Source organism: Sander vitreus, chromosome 6, assembly GCF_031162955.1.
Source record: "Sander vitreus isolate 19-12246 chromosome 6, sanVit1, whole genome shotgun sequence".
NCBI classification, from domain to species: Eukaryota; Metazoa; Chordata; class Actinopteri; order Perciformes; family Percidae; genus Sander; species Sander vitreus.
In genome coordinates, this window is record NC_135860.1 from 12,894,249 (window position 1) to 12,912,365 (window position 18,117).

The window sequence follows — 18,117 nt, forward strand, 5'->3', positions numbered from 1 at the left end:
AATAAGAACACACCTATGACATTTCACCCCTGAATACAGCACAAGAAAAAAGAAAGGGCAGGTAAAACTAGAGCCTCTAAAAGATAGATGGTTACATATAAGATATGTTGATACACGTGAAAACAATGGGCTTTTTAAAACGTCTGCAGTGATAGATAGAGAGAGGGGGGAAGAGATTTGGAGATGGAAAGATAAAAAGAGGTAGATGGGACTGATTGGTGCAGGTAGCGGGATGCGACAGAGGAAGTGCTGGAGATAGGGACAGGACAGGACGGGAGAAAGTGATAGAGGAAAGAAAATAAAACAGAAAAAAACAACGGAACATTTTTTTTTTTTTTTTACTTTCGCAAAGGGAGACAGGCAGCAGGGAGGGGAGGAGGAAAGAGAGAGAGAGGAGGGAGAGAGAGAGAGAGAGAGAGAGAGAGAGAGAGAGAGAGAGAGAGAGAGAGAGCGTGTGTCTGTGTGTGTGTGTTTTTATGAATGAAGTGAGTCACTGCCGATGTGTCATAGGCCCGACGTCTTTATAAAGGAAGTTTTAAACAAGCCTAAACACTTCACTGCGCGCAAAAATTGGACTTACCACACTCGCATCCCTCTCTCTGCATTTCTGTTGCCTCTCTCTCTCCAAACTGTCTAAGTGTCTCTCTGCCTTCAGCACTCCATAAAGACTACAAGGGCTCATCTCAAACTTTACCAAAGACAGAAAGTTTGATTACTTTTACCTTACTTTTCTCTCTCTGTCTGAGTGCTTCAGTCATCACTCTGCTCTCCCATTCATCCTCTCTCGTCCTGACAACTTTCCTCCTCACTCTGACTGAAGCGTGCGAAGAAGAAACCGGAGCACGTGACAATTTCCGGAGTTCAATTTATTTATTTATTTTCTATTTATTTATTTATCTACCATTTGTTTGCTGGTTTACCTATCCCTTGGATCCGAACCAAATATGAAATGTAAGTGTTTGTACGAGTGTGTTTTCATTCATAATTGCTTTAGTTGTTAATTATCATTTCTTTTAAAGTTTTACTTTATTTGTAAACGCTATATTTAAACTATGGGTCTATAACGTTTATGTGACTGTAAACACCTATTCTATCCTTCATATACAGGCTAAATTATTTTTTTATTCATGGATTAAATTCTAAACAATTGACTTACTTATGACTTGACAACTGTATTCTTTGGTGATTCCTACACTGTAAAAGTTACACTATATGGCAGGGAGCTCAGATGCTCCTGCAGTGTTATTTTGGCTGTGATTCTTGTGGTTCACCTGTAATTATCAAGCATTCATCATTTCAACACCACTGTGGTTCCCTTTTAATACTTAGTCTACCTTGTATTTGAACTTGAAAGGAAAAGAATGAATGAGCTTACTGTTAGAGAGTTGACTTGGCTGGGTCTATATAATTTATACCACCAACTCACGTACCTATCCAGTTGCAGGTGTGACAATCAGCAGCATTCATTGCAGTTGCTTATGGTAAAAAAAAGTGATGCTGATATTCAGTGTCAAAGCCCAGGCTTTTTAATGATTTAATGATTTGCATTCAGCCTGTGAAAACATGACTCTGACACTGAAGCTCTTGAGGATTCCTCTGCCAAGTCTAGAGCTATTGTTTATATTATGGTGCAATATCTTCCCCCTGGAGCTGACAGCCGTGGCCTGAGGTCATTATCATTATGGCGAGATGACAGCGCCTCTCCACTAATTGCTTCCGTTTTGTTCTACCCTATACAGTGCTGCTGGACTCCTCCTCGTCGCTCCTCTTCTCGCTGCTATTGGCTCAGCTGCCCGTGTTCACGTCTGCCTCTCCAGTACCACAGCGGCGGCCCACTGACATGGACAAACTGTCCAATCAGACCAAAAATCTAATGAAGCTCACCCAAGAACTGCTGGTAAGTGAAGATGTCGTCATGGTGATTGCCAATCTCAGCTATTGATTGAAGGAAAGGCTAATGAGGCCCTGACTATCCTGTGCTAACTGAATTGTTAGTGTGAGGGTGGAAGAGGATGCACAGCCTGTCTTGATTGATCTTTCCCTAATTGGATTTTGGTCTTAATGTTACCTTTCAGTTTAGGTATCAACACACTTCAAGCAGCACTAACTTTGCACCATGCACTGTACAATAGTTTTGCTCAGGACTTCAGTTTAACTTAAGCTGCTTTCAGACTGGCTGAAGTCCATCTGCATGCTTAAGAATGCATGCAAAAAGCTTTAGGGGAGATTTGACTGAGTGATCTCACTTTTAATCCACACTGGACCGGAGAGGTCTGACTCAGCAACCTCCTGGTCTGCCTGGTCACTTGACTGGTGGCAGTAGAAGGAAGATTGGTGGCCAGGCTTGTGCCTTTATGCAGTCCAGTGAAATGAAATTAATATCAAGTTTTATGGAATTAAGGAGAATAAATACACATTTACAGTGATGGATACACAAGATACACGATGTGGTCAGGGGATAGAGAAACCAAACATTAAGTTCTAGGAACATGTTCTCCCATCCAGATTAATTTAGGACTATACATATCAACACTTTACCTGCATCCAACTAAAGCTGAACTGCTAAGCATACCATCTATGACATGACAGCAAAGTATATCACATGCCTGTTTACATAGAAACATGTTTATGTTCTGTGGCTAGACTATGGAAGTGAGGATGGAGTTTGAAGAGTTTTTTTTTCTCTTATGAAATGTGCACCGTACTGACAACACTGGCTCAAAACTTTATTTAGTTGACAGTCAAGTGGGTAGGAAAATCAGATTTGAGGAACTCGTCCAAGATTTTGCTCCAGCTGGTGATTGTGTATCAACACAATGTTTTAACAGGTGAAAAGAAAGAGGCATCATATCTGTGGATCTTTAGTTACACATGACTGATCTAGATTCTATTTTTGCATTATGCAAATCGTTAAACTCTTTTGTTCAGGGGATAAAATCAAAAATAGCCACATACTCTCTCTAGTCTTGGCTGGTAGATAGTGTTCAGAAAGTGTGGGTGTGTGTTCTGTATGTGTGTGTGGGTTTGTTGTTTTAAAACAATGTCACAGACCATTGTGTAGCAGAAGTCTGTAACCTGGGGTCCAGATGTGAACAAACCAGCATTATCAAAGGGTGATGGGGACAGTATTAGACAGTGTTCAGTAACATGGAAGATTTATTTTAAATATTTTCCTTATTGTGTGGAATTCCACTAAAGAGAGCACAAAGTTAGGAAAGATAAATAGAACTGGAATCCATGGAAAGTCCCTGCAAAAAAGCAATGAAACTGATTCTTTAAAGAGAGAAATGTGTGTGTGTACACACATAGGTCTATATAAGTTTTCCGACGTAACTGTGTGTGCGTATGTGTGTGTGAGTGAGTTTGTGTTTGCATGCATACAGTATGGGTGCAAATGTGTATATGTGTGCAAGCATTTGTGTGTATGCATTTTCGTGGCGCTGTGTGTGTGTGTGTGTGTGTGTGTGTGTGTGTGTGTGTGTGTGTGTGTGTGTGTGTGTGTGTGTGTGTGTGTGTGTGTGTGCATTGATGGTTCTGTAAATAGTCATGGTTGTGTAGGTGCGGTGTTTAGTGTTTTGCTTTCGGTCGCCACAGCAAAGTGACTTGATAAAAATCAAAAAGATTTATCACATTCCAGTATTTGCATTCAGGAAGAAAAAGGTTGGATGCTTAGTTCTGTCGGGTGAGGTCATGATCTGTGATGGAGAGAGCGAGAAAAGGAGGATAAGAGGGAGAATTATAGGTTGAGAAAGATGGAGCAAAAACCACAAGAGATGAAGAGATCAGAGAGCCAACTAGATGACAAGCCAGTGGTGTATGTGTGTGCATGCATGCACATGTGCACGAGATGTTGCATGTGCTTGTGTACCTGGTATGAGACAGAGAGAGGGAGGGGGTAGGGAAGCGAGGGATGGAAGGGGACAAAAGCAACGGAGACAAAACATGGGACCACAAACATAAGTGAGCTCGTACGAAAGGCTGATGGAGAGACATGCGAGACAATGCGGCACATTCATCACTAAAAACATCAACACAAACAACTGGAGGCAAACATTAGGCCAAGAAAAACACTGCATAACAGGTTAAGGAAGCATTAAGCACAAACTACCTGTTTACACAAAACATTTCTCAGCACTCATCGTCCTAATGTTGTTGTGTTCCTCTGCTGATTGGAAATGACGCATGCCACATCAGTCATCTCCGTTAATTCGCATTCATTACTGAATCTGGAGTACATGTTTAATACCAATTGTACCACCGATGAGCACAGCTGCCTTTGTAAGGTACCTGTCAGGTTGTTTATCTCCCTCTGGTGGCCACAATGAGCATTACACCTGCTGTCTGGACAAAGTTTACAACACAACTCTAACTGGGCAGTGGTACTGCGTCATTCTCTCTTTTTATAGCTGTGACCCTGGAGTTTCCCTACAGCCCTGTGTTGTCTGTCCCACTTGGAGATTTCTTAGTCACTGGATATGTTGTTATCCTCGCTCCCTGTAGAAAACATCCTGTGGGTTCAGGTCATTTGGTCTTATTGTTGACATTTGGGGAGGCTGAATGTGGGTGAACTCACACTGACCCGATCAACCACACTCCCCTCAGTGAGAGCTACTGTCTCTAAGCACAGAAAACAGTCATTTAATCGAGGTGCTAGACTAATACTTTCCTCATGTTGCCGTGACTTGTCTCAGGATGAGTACAATTGCGCTGATGCAAATTACTAACGGGCTGCTCTGTCTTGTTTTCTCTTTCAGAGGGAGCATGCATTTGACTCAGACGTGGAGCCCCACAGGTTCAGGTCTCTGCCAGAAATGAGCAACAGATCAGCCAATGACCTCAACAATCTTGAGGTAATGCTCTGATAATGTATTTGTGTGTGCGTGTGTGTGCGTGCATGCTCGTGAATGGAGAGGGGCTTGTCTGTTTCTATCCACACAGTTACATCTTGCCACACCCATGCAAAGTCTCTAAGTATGTCTGTGTTGTTTCCAGCTGAAGCCCACACTCTCTCAGCTGCATGCTGACCTGAAGCTGTATGAGCACCACTTTGAGTGGCTGAACAAGGTCTCAAAGAAGCACCACCACCCTGCGCTGCCAAAGCTGGTAGAGATGATCAGAGAAATGAAATCTCTCATCAATCTGCTGCACCGTCAGGTAAAGAGCGTTCCCCTTTTGATAGTCAGTTGTCTTCAGTTGTCGATGTAAGTTTAAGCAGGAAATCGTGTCATTTTCTAATATATTGCTAACACTTATAACTTTACTGTGTAATAAATGAATTGTTTTTCTAATCTGTTTGTCTGCCTGTCTTCTCTCCTACAGATGTTGAGAGTTGAAGCACCAAGGCTGACTCAGGCAACCCCCTCCCTCCCCCCTCACCTCCCCTATCAGTTTGATGTCTTGCAGTCCAGCCATGAGCTTCTTCAACACTTCAAGCTCTTCTGTGATTGGGCATACAGAGCATTCATCAGCCTCAAGCCCAAAGTCTCTGCAGTGCAATGACGATCAAAACCCATTCATTCATTTCCTCTCAACTACATGGCTGCAGAGCCAGTGAGGACACATGGAATCCCGCCTCAGCCAAAGGGGAATTAGGACTATGTCAGTGTGCACTGTAGTCGACAGCATCCCTTAAAAGGCCAAAACGTCAACTAATGACATGTGGGTTGAAGAATGTGTTTCCATCAGAGCCAATAAAGATGAGCTATACTGCAGCCAGTTACAACCGTTAAGATTCCTGTTAAAGCAAACTGCCAGTTTAACTATGATGATCATGTCATAATTCCCCAAACTCTCTCCTAAAGGGCCTTGTTCATGACCATGTTATTTATGTATTTATTTATTTATTGACTGTTAGTAATTTATTTAATTTTATTTATTTGAAGTTGTAATTTGTCACTCTCATCTTTATTTCTGTATTAACGTGAATTTATTTGCCCACATCTCTGTAATCTTTCTTTTTGTCTTGTGTCTCACTGATCCTCAAAAAAAAAAAAAAAAAAAAACACAGTAGCACTTCCTGACTTTTGTTTAATCTACTTTGCATTTGTGTATTTCTTTAGCCAATACTTCTTTCAGTAGATGTAGCATACATAGGGACAGCCAAGGTTTTCACTATCTCACTTACAGTGCCCTTAGAGTAAACATTTTAGATGTTAATGTTATCTTCTAACCATGTTGAACGTGCCACGTCTTAACAACAATTAAAATTAATTGTATACATCTGAAAATGTCAAAATGGTAGCCAAACACAAGTGAATACTTTCTTTTGTACCACAGGCAGAGTCTATTGTCGTTGCCTGTTTCGATCTGCATGAGGAGGCATATTTAATGTTGTGGTAAAGTTGCATGAATGTGCCCTTTTGCTAAGAACTGATGGATCTCATTAGATTCTTTGCACAAACTTGTTAGGATTAGCCTCTTGGATGAGTGAGATGGCTGATTTTAAACCTGTGCTTTGGAGTAGAAAAGTTTGTTTTTGTTAGTTAAACACCCAAAGCCTTAAAATACTGTGTATTGTGACACTTTCTCTGTACAGGTGTACATAAGTGTACAATAATGTAAATTGTTGTACACAGTGCTTTTGTGTATTATGTTGTTTTCTACAATATAATTTAGAGTACTTTACCAACTTTATCACTATATTTTTTGTTCATTCCTAATTTGGTATTTGTTACAGTATTGACTATTTATTTAAGTAACTTGTTGGAACTATTTATTTTGTGCTGCGGTGGAGCAAGTCTCCATTCTTTTTGTACTTTTATACAGTTTTTATTCTTATTTACTTTTATTATACCATCATGTTTAAATTATTGTTGTAACATCAAGATGCCTCTTCCACACACTGATTGGCCTCAATGTGAAATATGTGCCTTGGTGAAATAAATACTAAAGAATGTGCACAATGGATTTTAGTATATGTTTAATACCTATAGTCCACCTGCAATGCAAACTGGGACAGATGGGAGCTACTGCCATAGACTGTATATCAAGAGGTTACACACCTTGAGGCACACACACACACACACACACACACACACACACACACACACACACACACACACACACACACACACACACACACACACACACACACAGACAGAACTACGTTACCCAGAAGTCTGTGCACAAGAGTCAGAAAATAAAGGATACATATCGATTGAGAAAATACTTTAGAAATTATTTTTAAAATATTGAAGTGTAGATACATGACTGATAAGTGCTTCAAGTCAAATCGTTAGAAATATTTTAAGCAAGGTTTAAAAAAACGTCAATCTGTCTGTTGAAGCTCTTAGCCAATGGCAGTAGTACATCTGTTGTAGCAAACAGCCAATCGCCGTCGCTGTTCTTAGAAGGCGGCATCGGGTGGAGACCTGCTGTTAGTTTGCGCTGTGTTTATTGTTAAGGTTGTGTGGATTAGCACTGCGGTACCCAGTTCCTTTTCATAATATCAACAATATAGCTTTAAGATGAGTTAAAGATGCTCGGTGAGTACTGCTTCCGCCTGAATTTATGCACATCCTTATCGAGCAGTTAACCGACGCTATTCCGCATTGACGGGGCGAGATTAGCTTTAAATGAAGGCCAGTAACGTTAGCTGTTTTTGTTGATACTGTGAAAACTGATATTTGCTGTGCGTGTTGTCTGTCGGCTTGCACAGCTGATCGGTTATATTTGGATACACTTATAAAGTAGCTTCATGTGTAACCTCGCTGTAGCCTCTGTATGTATTGCTAATAAGTATCCATAGATATGGTAAGCACCGCACTGCGGGGACTGACTGCCAGAGGAAAGACAGCAGGGAGGGGGCGGCGGGACTAGCTTCATACAGGAGGGAGGGAGTCGGGGGGTGAAATTTAAAGGGGACATTCTCACCAGGAGTTACCAAGTTATAATACTGTATTTATTTCCATTTCTCAGACCTGTCCTGGGCTGTCTACTTGGGATGACAGCTGGTGTTTCCAGTGGCTGACAGGGAAAGAATTTATGAAAGGCACAGACGAAAACATGAACGAAGGAAAGGTAACAGAAAAACCATGATGCTGCACCAAGACTGATCCACAACTGCTGCCAAGGAACTCCCTCATCTGCTACCAGCTTGCTCTGGTAATGGCTAACTCAGTGGCCTTAGTGGTCCAAGCAGAACTCTTACCACCTCAGTCCACCGCCTCCCTCTCTCATTTCCCATCCCTTCTTGGGTCGGGAGAGGATGGCGAGGACGATAGGGACAGAGGGGAGCTGGTGGAGGGAGACAAGGGAGTAGTACAGCGTGGGGAAGAGGTGGTTCTTGACATGGTGACATCATCTGTGCCGGGCCCACCCCAGCAGGCCGAGCAGTCGGACCATCCCTTCCAGTGTATGGACTGTGGGAAGAGCTTCAGGTGGTCGTCCAGGCTTACCCACCACCAGCGCAGCCACAACAATGAGAGACCATACCGCTGCAACCTCTGCCCCAAAGCCTTCAAGGGCTCCTCTGCTCTGCTCTACCACCAACGGTACCCTAAATTACATTCTCTTTACCACCCTTATAAATGTAACACGGTACAGAGTACTGAAGCTGTAAATATTACTTTATGTATTGAAGTGAATAGGAGAGAGAGGCAGCAGTGTCCAAATTCAGGTTACAGGAAACTCAAAGTAGTGTGTTCCATAACCCATACCTTTAATAAAAACAGCTATACTTGGCATACTTTGCAGGTCTCACTCAGGGGAGAAGCCTTACAAATGTCAGGAGTGTGGCAAAGCCTTCAAACGCTCCTCTCTTCTCCAGGTGAGATGTCAAACAAAGTCATTTTATAAACAAGGATTCTTTTAGGGGGAAAAAAGGTCTTACAAATGAGCAAGAAATTTCACATCTGTATCTCTGTCTATCTCCAGGTCCACCAGAGTGTCCACACTGGAGTGCGTACCTTCGTGTGCCCCTATTGCTCTTTGACCTTTAAATGGAGCTCTCATTACCAGTATCACCTGCGCCAGCATACTGGAGAGTGTCCATACCCCTGTGACACTTGCCCCAAGGCCTTCAAGAACTCAAGCAGTCTGCGACGACACAAAAATGTTCACCTTGGTCTCAAGCCTTATACCTGCACAGTGTGTAACAAATCCTTCACTCAGTCTACCAACCTGAGGCAGCACATGAGGATACATACAGGTGAGAGGCCCTACATCTGTGGTGAGTGTGGACGAAGCTTCACACATTCATCAAACCTGGCCCTGCACAAGAACTCGCACCTCAATGCAGGAGGGAGGGAGGCAAAGAGGGGAGAGGATGCAAGGAAGGGACGTGAGGTAGTGGAGGTGGTGGTTGGGACAGAGGAAGTGACATCGTCCATGTTGACTGACATGGTGGGATTTGTGAGCCAGGAGGGAACTGATGGAGTGGGGTTGGGTATGGAAGAAGTGTTCCTGTCAACCACCTCATCCGGGCAGAATCCGAATCGTCTCCCCCATCTCACCCTCACCTCCTCTAGGGAAGGCGTGTGTGCATCTAGGGCCATCGGGACAGAGGTTCACCTGAGCACAGACACCGGGGCCAGTGTGCTGCTTTACAGCTGTGGGACCTGCAGCCACACCTTTGGCACACGAACAGATCTAGAGGAGCACCAGTCCACCCACATGGCTCCAGATGGACATGGGGCCGGGGGAGAGGTGGGGTCTGGGGCAGGGATGGAGGTGGCAGATGGGCTAGTGGGAGCTGGACAACTGCTGGCTGATTTTGAGGAGGTGGTGGAGACTACCACAGTGGCTGAAAATGGACATACGACAGAGGTGCTTCTTGGACTGACGGAGGGAGCAGATGGCAGCAATACAGTAAGTGATTGGTTTAAACTTCCATAACAGAAAGAAAATTATCTAAATAGAGAATCGGGTCATGGAGCGTTGTATGTAGCCTGGTTCCAGACCTCTGAATCACTACCCACATCTCAGATTTGTTCAGCAATTCAAATATGTCTGGGTTTGTGCCCATTGACAGCTGTCTCCCTTGATTAGAGATACAGTTGACTTGAATTAGCGGTCAACAGGTGGGATTAAAAGTGGAAACTTCATCTTCCTTTTTTAGCTTGCTAGCTACATTCATGAAAAATTCAGACAGAAAAATGGTGACAACCGTAGATGAGATTCACTTTGATTTACAGATTTTTTTGATCAATGCGACAAAGGGAACTGCTCCTGGCTACTGCAGCTTCTGCGTCAACTGAAAATTACGTTAGCGTGACCGATATGTCACTCGCTGCCGATTTGGTTTAGAAAAAACAAGACATCAGTTATCATAAACACACCAGGCTAAATAAATGAAGTGAAACAAAATGGCAATTCAGTCTGATTATTAGACTAAGTTGTATGAGGTACAGTATATCACCTGTTTGTAACATGGCATGGAATAGAATGACCATACTCCTGAAAGTGAAGACAAACACTAATTTGTCTACAGAATCAAATTTTAATTGATGTAAAAAATAATAATAAAAAAATACATACCTACTCTATAAAGTGAGTTTGACCTGAAGATATGTTTTATTTATGTGTATAACTTCCTTTGGTTTGTCCTCAGAATGTGGGCACCACCCAGGCCCAGTTTGACCTGCTGCAGAGCTTCACCGAGGTGACTCAGAGCTCTGAGATCGTTCAGCCAGAGGCCAGAACCACATGGGCAGGGCTGTCATGTGGCTACTGCAATAAGACCTTTAAGACCAGTGGAGGCCTCAATAGACATGTATCACTGGTGAGAATGACTGTTATAATTGCTCTTCTACTAACACTGGTATACAAATTGCTGTACTGCACTATATATTGAGCAATGAGATTAATATATTGCATTTTGATTGATCTATCGTAGAGTAATATTTGCCTCCTGTGTTCCCCCCTTTTTCTTTGTCCAGATGCACTCTCTGTCATCACAGTCCCGCTCCCAGTTCAGCTGCTCCGCCTGTGACCGCTCCTTTCCCCTTCTCTCCTCCCTCCTCACCCACCAGCACTCCCACACGCCTGAGCAACGTCTCCTGGCTGAGGCAGAGGCTGAGATAGTGTGCCCTCCTTCCCTTTCCCTGTCTCTCCCCCTTCCCTCTTCTCCCAGCCATGCTGACAAGCAGCAGGAAGGCCAGAGGGAGATCCATGTCAACATCATTACCGTCGGTAAGGAGCAAGTGGAACAACCGGCTAAACCGACCAAAGCCCCCAAAAAGACAGGAGCCAGCAAGAGCACCCCTGCTGGAGGTAAAGGCATTTTCATAGCAGAGCAGACACAAAACATAGAGACAATGGAGATCTGACTAAAAATAGGAAGTATGAGCCAAGCAATCTGCTCATGTGTTCTGGTAATTCTCTTTCTGCATGCTGTATCCAATATCAAATTGGTTATTTAATACATTTATAGCAACCAGGGAACTTTCTTTTCTCTCAAAATAACTTATAACGCTTAAGAGGTTGTTCTTTACTTTGATAATTACTACAATGGGGCTAGACAATCAACATTAATTCAATTAATTTTTACTGTATTATGTCATGTGTAATTTTGTCATTTTATATCTATGTCATGTTGTTTGCTTCAAAGTCTTCACTACATATATTATGAGTCTGGACAGACATAGATGTAAACTGCAACTTGATTGGTTGGCAGAGGCGCAACCACATGGTGGTAATAACTTTTCATTTTCACAATCGTGATACTCTGTTTCACACACTGATACAGAGAGGCCATACCGCTGTTCAGAGTGCGGAAAAGCCTTCAAAGGTTCATCAGGGCTTAAGTATCACATGAGGGATCACACTGGGGAAAGGCCCTACCGCTGCACCGAGTGTGGAAAGAGCTTCAAGAGGTCATCTCTGCTTTCAATTCATCAGAGGGTAAGACTTCTGTTGCAAGAAATTTACACACAAGTTAAGTTTCCCAATTAGAGATCCATCATTTGAGAGCTAAGTTTGATCATTTATGTCACCATATCATTTCAGTGTGTTTTAGTTGTAACAGTTGTAACTGATTGCAACGTTCACACATGATGTTTCCTGGTTGCATTTAGGTTTTATTGGAAAAGATAATGAAATGGCACCAATGGGTTTCATTGCACTCTTTAAGTTTTACGTACTACACTTGAAAACTGTATTTACAACCAAATAACAACCAAAAACTGTCCAGCAGATACTTATAGGTTTTTGTATTGTAAATACAATTAAGTGGTAGATCATGTAACAAAAACAACTTAAAACACCAAAAAGTGTAATTACTTTCACTTTACCCAGGTACACACAGGTGTTCGGGCATTCCAGTGCCCTCACTGCCCTCTCACTTTCAAATGGAGCTCTCACTACCAGTACCACTTGCGGCAGCACACAGGCGAGAGGCCATATGTGTGTAAGGAGTGTGGCAAGTCCTTCAAGAACACTAGCTGCCTGCGTAGACACAGTCAGATGCACTCTGGACTGCGACCTCATACCTGCTCCATCTGCTCAAAGTCTTTCTCCCAAACGTCAAACCTCAAACAGGTCAGTACAGCTGGGACAGATTCAGCTATAAACTCATGTAGATTATTAGCGTTTTTAGTATGGAATAGATCTGTTTAATCTGATCTTATTTTATAAATTTGTCTTTCCTCTTCTTTTGTTATTTCTCTGTGAGCAGCATGAACGCACCCATTCTGGTGAGAGACCCTTTCAGTGCACACACTGCAATAAAAGCTTTACACACTCCTCCAACCTCCAGCTCCACCTTCGGACACACTCCTCAAGCAAGGACTTCAAATGCCCGTACTGCTCAAAGGAGTTTGTCATGCACTCCTATTTGCAGAGGCACATCCGCACCCATGGCAGTGGTGTCCCCCTGCCCTGCCCTGGTGGTGGAGGTAGAGATGGAGTGGCTGTGAAAGCCAGTCTTGGGGGAGTAACAACCACCACGACTCTGCTCAACCCCATCACTCTGGAAACCTCAGGAAACCATGGCAGCCTGATTGTGTCCCAGCCAGCTCTGAATATTCCCCCAAACACCTCTCAGAACTACTTTATGATTCAGACAGCCAGCGGCCTGCAGCTCATTCCTCTGTCATCCCATCCACCAGCCCCTCCACCTCCACCACCACCACCTCCGTCCCAGCCCCAAAACTTCTTCCTTCTACAGTGCCCCTCCAACAACGGCAGCCAGTCCAGCTTAATTCTCGTCCCAACAGCAAACAACCCTCATCCAGCTCCGGAGCCTCAGGCTCTCCCTGTGCTTCAGACTATCCAAGCACTCCAGCCCGTCCTAAACCAAACACAGACTCGGATTTCCCACTTTCCGACCACATCACAGCAACAACAGCAGACCAGGTTCATAATCACCAACAATATCAACAATACAAACACTCCCGCTGCCACTCCAACACACACTCTCTCAGCCAACTCCCTACTGACCAAGCCCATATTAGGGAAAAGCACACGGACTGCTCGGGGCAGACGGGGACGCAAACCAAAAGCTACTCTTCAGAAAACTGCAGCAGCTCCTGTCATTCACACTGCAGGTGGAGCTCTGTCACTGTCAAACTGTAATGTAACCAACGTCTCACAGACTATTACTGCTGCTACAGATTCCTTACTATCATCTGTATCCACAGTGTCTCACTGTCCCCTGTCAACATCTTGCACTGCTGTCCCAATTCTTTCATCTTCTACCACTGTGGCTCCCACAATGGACACTTCAGGACCCCTATCAACTGTTACCATGGTTACATCAGGCACCACAGTAGCCACAGCATCAGTTTCTACTCATACCGCAGTGGGGCAAGTAAGGACAGGGGATGCCATGGCAGGGAAACAGTTTGTGTTATGTTTTGATAATGAAGGACGGGCAAAGGAGGGGATGAATATTGAGGAAGGTGGGCAGTCATATGTGTTACAGTTTGAAGGGGATGAATCAGGAGAGACGGTGGATGGAGGAATAGGTGGAGAGGGAAAATCACTTGTGTTGCAGTTCAAGACAGATGGGCAAGGTGAAGGAGCAAATGCGGGAGATAAGGGAGGGATGATGTCACTTCTGCATGAATGGGGTGGAGAAAAACAGGGGGAGAGACAGACAGGGGAGGAAGGCAGCCAGGGAGAGTCTTATGTCCTCCATTTTCACACTGAGGCACAGGACAGTGGTCCGTCCAGTGCTACCTTCAGCCAAGGGCAAGAAACCAGCTTGCATCTTTCCTGCACACCTACCCAAAGTTTGGTGCCACTTGATGGGCAGGAGGTTGTGTTTGAACTTGGGGGTGAGACCAAGATAGAGCAGGAAACGGAGGAGGGTATGCAGATGATAGCCCTGATAGAAGGTCAAGGGGGAATGATGGGAGAAGAAGGGGCAGGTTGCAGTACCACAAGTGGGAGGATGGACGAGGATGGAGGATCCATGGAAGGCATATTTCAGCTGGGAAATGGAGAGGAAATTGTCATAATTGAGGTTAGCACCAGTAGCTTAAGAGAAGGAAGAATGGAGAGAGGAGGGGATGGAGAGATCTCACAAAGTAGTGAGGTGAAATATGAGAGTGTAACAGCTGAGGCAAATGAAAAGTCAGTTAAGGAACACAGCTCTGCAGCCAATGCAGAGGTACCGACATCATCGGAGGACACAATAAGAAATGGACCTATACTTAACTCTAAAGAGATGCAGTTCTCTAACTGAAAGTGTGCATGTTTGAGAAGGTGTGTGTGTGTGTGTGTGTGTGTGTGTGTGTGTGTGTGTGTGTGTGTGTGTGTGTGTGTGTGTGTGTGTGTGTGTGTGTGACTATTTGTGGGCTCAGTGTGTTAGCACTTTAGTTTGTGTTCTCCTGGAGCTGAGGGAGAACATGCAGTTAGAGGAGTACTGTGTTGTAATCCCATGGTGCCACATTCTAGAAATGTTATACATTCAAATAGGCTGTACATGGACCTTGGAATATTCCTGATTATATTAGTTTAAATGATACTGTCATGCAGTTTGTTTAAGTAATTAAGATTTTTTGTGAATAAATGTACATGGCACACTTTCTTCACAATATTAATAGTAAATAGTTCATTATTAATAAATCTGTCAATATCTTTTATCGTTTGCATTTTTTGGTTGCTTTCTTGTAGTTTGAGTTTGTCCTTAAAACACATTCAACATTCAAAGGTAATTCATTAATTGGAGCGCTTTTTACGTTGTTACGTTGCGTTTGCCATTCACGTAGCCTTTGCGCAGTGCGGATCATGCTTACGGAAATGACGTAGATGGACAACGGCAACGGGACATAGAACAGAGTACGTTTGTGTTCAGAATCCCTCCTTTCCGTAAGAAATGTCTCTGGTCTATTCTCTGGTCCGTTTCTGCTTTAATTTTAAACATGCGGAGTGTTTACCCATTTTCAGTTTAATTTGAGCAGCGTGGCGGAGAAGGTAAGCAAAACCGGGGTTTAGAGCAGAAGCGGGGGGTCTAAATGTGTCAGCACTTCGTAATAACCATATAAGGATTTGAACAAGGTCTTTTCGCCTGTGGCGTGTGTTATATTCAAGTACAGAATGATGATGACGACACATGCATGCTACATATCCTTCATAATCCCCCATCTGTCTGTCTGTCTATGTTGTTTAGAGCCAGCGTGGGTGTGATGTCACATTTCTACTAGCTTACTGTCGACGAAGTCTAGTGCATTGCATAACATGACTATTGGAAATATCTGACCCATTTCAACTACAGCATGTGTGTCATAGTATAGATAACACAATAAGGTCTACAAAAGTATCAGTTATCTGCATGATTTAGTATCAGACATCGTTGCATTTCAGTGTCACTTTTTTTTTAACAACAAGAATAAATGACTGCCCTGTTTTTGTAAGGTCCCTGTGCACACTGTGTGGATGTGTATAGAAACAGTGGTGCAGCAATCCTGCTGTTGGAGCATAAAGCCTAAACATGGTGAGGCTGGAGCTGGATCAGGTGGTGATGAGGAGGATGAAGGAGGACGACATAGAGATGGTCAAAGCCCTCATCAAGGTTTGTACAATATAATTAGACAGTTTTTAGACCGGCTCATGATGGGAATTTACTCTTGTCCTTGTGAGGCTGATTTCTTTTGACTTGCATGTCACCAGGAGGGCTGCGAGGGCACAGAAAACCGTCTCATCCTCCACATCCTCACGCGTCCACTCTGCCTCTTCATTCTGGCTGTTTTCTCCTCAATACTGCGCTGTCTTGTCCATTCCTTTATCCTGGCCCTTGCTATTCCTGTCTTCCTGCTAATTATCTTTCTCAAGATCACCATGCCGCGGTCCACAGGGGTTCTGGGCAGCAGCCGCCCCTACTGGGACTATGTGGGTAGCAGCTACAGAGGGACAGAGGATGAGACACTGCAGAATCCTTACTGTAGGATCAGTGGGAAAACATCAGTGACTAAAAAGGTAAGTCTACTGGTTTGCATGACGTTTTTTTGGGGGGTAGTTTTCACTTAGTGAGGAAATGTTGCAGCCAAATAATCTTATTTCTTTTACTCAGCCAAGGCGCAGAATCACACCCAAAGACAAGGACAAAGATTCGTCAACAGAGAATGTCACTCCAGAGAGGGAGCAGGAAGCAGGGCAGGTGTGGGTGGCAGACTGCGATGGTGATATCCTCGGGTGCATCTTCAGGGAAAGCGAGAAGCGAGCGAATATCAGGAGGATCTGCAGGTTGGTGACGGGCTGCTGGTACCGCAGGGAGGGTCTGGGCCGGCTGCTTGTCCAGAGTCTGGAGCAGAGAGAGAGTGAGGGTGGCACACGCAGAGTGTACGCACACGTCCCTTACCCCTCCAAGCTGGGGGAGGCCTTCTTCAGGAAGCTGGGCTATCGGCAATTTGAGGAGGGGGCTGATGAGGAAGAAGATGACGAGGAGAGGAAGCTGGAGACTCCAGAGAGAGGCTTTCTGGGATACCCACTCACTAAAGTGTTTTACAAAGACCTGTGATTGAACAGTGATGGACTCTTGGAGGGAAAAACAAGTGGCATTGTAATGGCTAAAGTTAAAAAAGCCATAAAATCAGTGCAAACTATGGATCTCTGCTAAAGGTGTTATTGATTAGTTTGAGTTCATAATTTATTCAGTATTTGTGTTATTTATTTATTTAGTGTATGTGTTGCTGTTCTGTTTAAGTATTTTTACCTTTTCATCATATAAAGTACCATCTCTCCATTCTCATAAAACAAATGGATGTTTATTATGTAATCATTGAAATATGACATCATGAAGCCACAGTCATGCTGTTCTATCATTATTTCAAATTTAATAAAATAGGTTTTACTAAATATGTGTTTGTGTGATTCTTTTCTTAAAAGATGTCCACACAGGAAATAATGTGTATGATTGCACACGTGTTTGTGTGTGAAACCATGCAGATGTATAGGAGGGTGTACAGTTACTGTATAGGAAGTGTGTGTGGTTTATGTGAATCTGCAGAATTTATCTGCTTTCATCCTTCTTCGCGCTCCTTCGCTGCCGTTGCTCACCCTGACGTACAGTATGTGGGTACATGAGTCTGCAAATACAGCGCTCCCTCCTTTGTCTTCTTTCATTTTGCTTTTCTTTGTTGCATTCTTTAATGCTGAAACTTTGACAGGAAATAAATCAATGACAGTTTCAAACATTCATTATTATTATTTGTATTTTTATGTAAATTGTCAAGTTAAAATAAAAAACATGTTCTTGCTTGCTTGGTTACAAGCTCTCAAATGTAAGGATTTGTATGCCTTTTTTAAACCTCAAACTTAAAGCACTTTTTTTTTTCTTTTTTTTTTTAAGATTAAATTTACATTAAATATTCAGAATACATGAAAGGGGAGAGAGAGGGGGGAATGAAATGCAGCAAAGGGCCACAGGTCAGCGTCGAACCCGGGCCCGCTGCGTTGAGGAGTAAACCTCTATATATGGGTGCCCGCTCCACCAACCGAGCCATCCTGGCGCCCAATAAGCAATTTTAAGGCTTCACTTTGGGCTGTGGTAACATCAGTATATTACATTAAATATGAATTACAAATACAGATTAATTAATAATAAAAGTAACTGTTAGTTGCAGCCCTAAAATATTGTATGTTATTGTGATATATATATTGTGAAAGAATTACTTGGATTTTAGTTTCAAAACTAATTTGAATTGCAGATTTAAACAGCACATTAAATACAGTATA

At 43.3% G+C, this 18,117-nt stretch overlaps 3 protein-coding genes across 4 annotated transcripts; all 3 read left to right on the forward strand.

The window, feature by feature from the left end:
• Positions 1-529: 529 nt before the first annotated feature.
• Positions 530-6,906, forward strand: il11a (interleukin 11a). The gene is made up of 5 exons (XM_078252744.1): positions 530-951; positions 1,740-1,897; positions 4,755-4,850; positions 4,993-5,154; positions 5,320-6,906. The coding sequence occupies exons 1-5, from the start codon at positions 945-947 to the stop codon at positions 5,497-5,499; spliced, it is 603 nt and encodes a 200-aa protein (XP_078108870.1). The 5' UTR covers positions 530-944; the 3' UTR covers positions 5,500-6,906.
• A 443-nt stretch (positions 6,907-7,349) lies between these two features.
• On the forward strand, positions 7,350-15,026 carry znf628 (zinc finger protein 628). The gene is made up of 9 exons (XM_078252668.1): positions 7,350-7,484; positions 7,918-8,492; positions 8,695-8,767; positions 8,875-9,807; positions 10,550-10,720; positions 10,878-11,211; positions 11,687-11,841; positions 12,235-12,477; positions 12,614-15,026. Exons 2-9 carry the CDS (start codon positions 8,107-8,109, stop codon positions 14,624-14,626), a joined length of 4,308 nt encoding a protein of 1,435 aa, XP_078108794.1. The 5' UTR covers positions 7,350-7,484; positions 7,918-8,106; the 3' UTR covers positions 14,627-15,026.
• A 145-nt stretch (positions 15,027-15,171) lies between these two features.
• nat14 (N-acetyltransferase 14 (GCN5-related, putative)) lies at positions 15,172-17,238 on the forward strand. 2 transcript variants are annotated; one of them, XM_078252730.1, is made up of 4 exons: positions 15,172-15,357; positions 15,799-15,955; positions 16,054-16,359; positions 16,454-17,238. In XM_078252730.1, exons 2-4 carry the CDS (start codon positions 15,875-15,877, stop codon positions 16,898-16,900), a joined length of 834 nt encoding a protein of 277 aa, XP_078108856.1. In that variant the 5' UTR covers positions 15,172-15,357; positions 15,799-15,874; the 3' UTR covers positions 16,901-17,238. The 2 variants fall into 2 exon arrangements, with proteins under 2 accessions (XP_078108856.1, XP_078108857.1); XM_078252731.1 differs by having other exon boundaries at positions 16,216-16,359.
• Positions 17,239-18,117: the final 879 nt, after the last annotated feature.

Coding starts and splice junctions, on each gene's coding strand:
- il11a (XM_078252744.1), top strand. Junction 1,898..4,754: donor AGCTCACCCAAGAACTGCTG/GTAAGTGAAGAT, acceptor TTTCTCTTTCAG/AGGGAGCATGCATTTGACTC. Junction 4,851..4,992: donor ATGACCTCAACAATCTTGAG/GTAATGCTCTGA, acceptor TGTTGTTTCCAG/CTGAAGCCCACACTCTCTCA.
- znf628 (XM_078252668.1), top strand. CDS start 8,107: ATGGCTAACTCAGTGGCCTTAGTGGTCCAAGCAGAACTCTTACCACCT. Junction 8,493..8,694: donor GCTCTGCTCTACCACCAACG/GTACCCTAAATT, acceptor CATACTTTGCAG/GTCTCACTCAGGGGAGAAGC. Junction 11,212..11,686: donor CAAGAGCACCCCTGCTGGAG/GTAAAGGCATTT, acceptor ACACTGATACAG/AGAGGCCATACCGCTGTTCA.
- nat14 (XM_078252730.1), top strand. CDS start 15,875: ATGGTGAGGCTGGAGCTGGATCAGGTGGTGATGAGGAGGATGAAGGAG. Junction 15,956..16,053: donor TGGTCAAAGCCCTCATCAAG/GTTTGTACAATA, acceptor GCATGTCACCAG/GAGGGCTGCGAGGGCACAGA. Junction 16,360..16,453: donor AAACATCAGTGACTAAAAAG/GTAAGTCTACTG, acceptor TCTTTTACTCAG/CCAAGGCGCAGAATCACACC.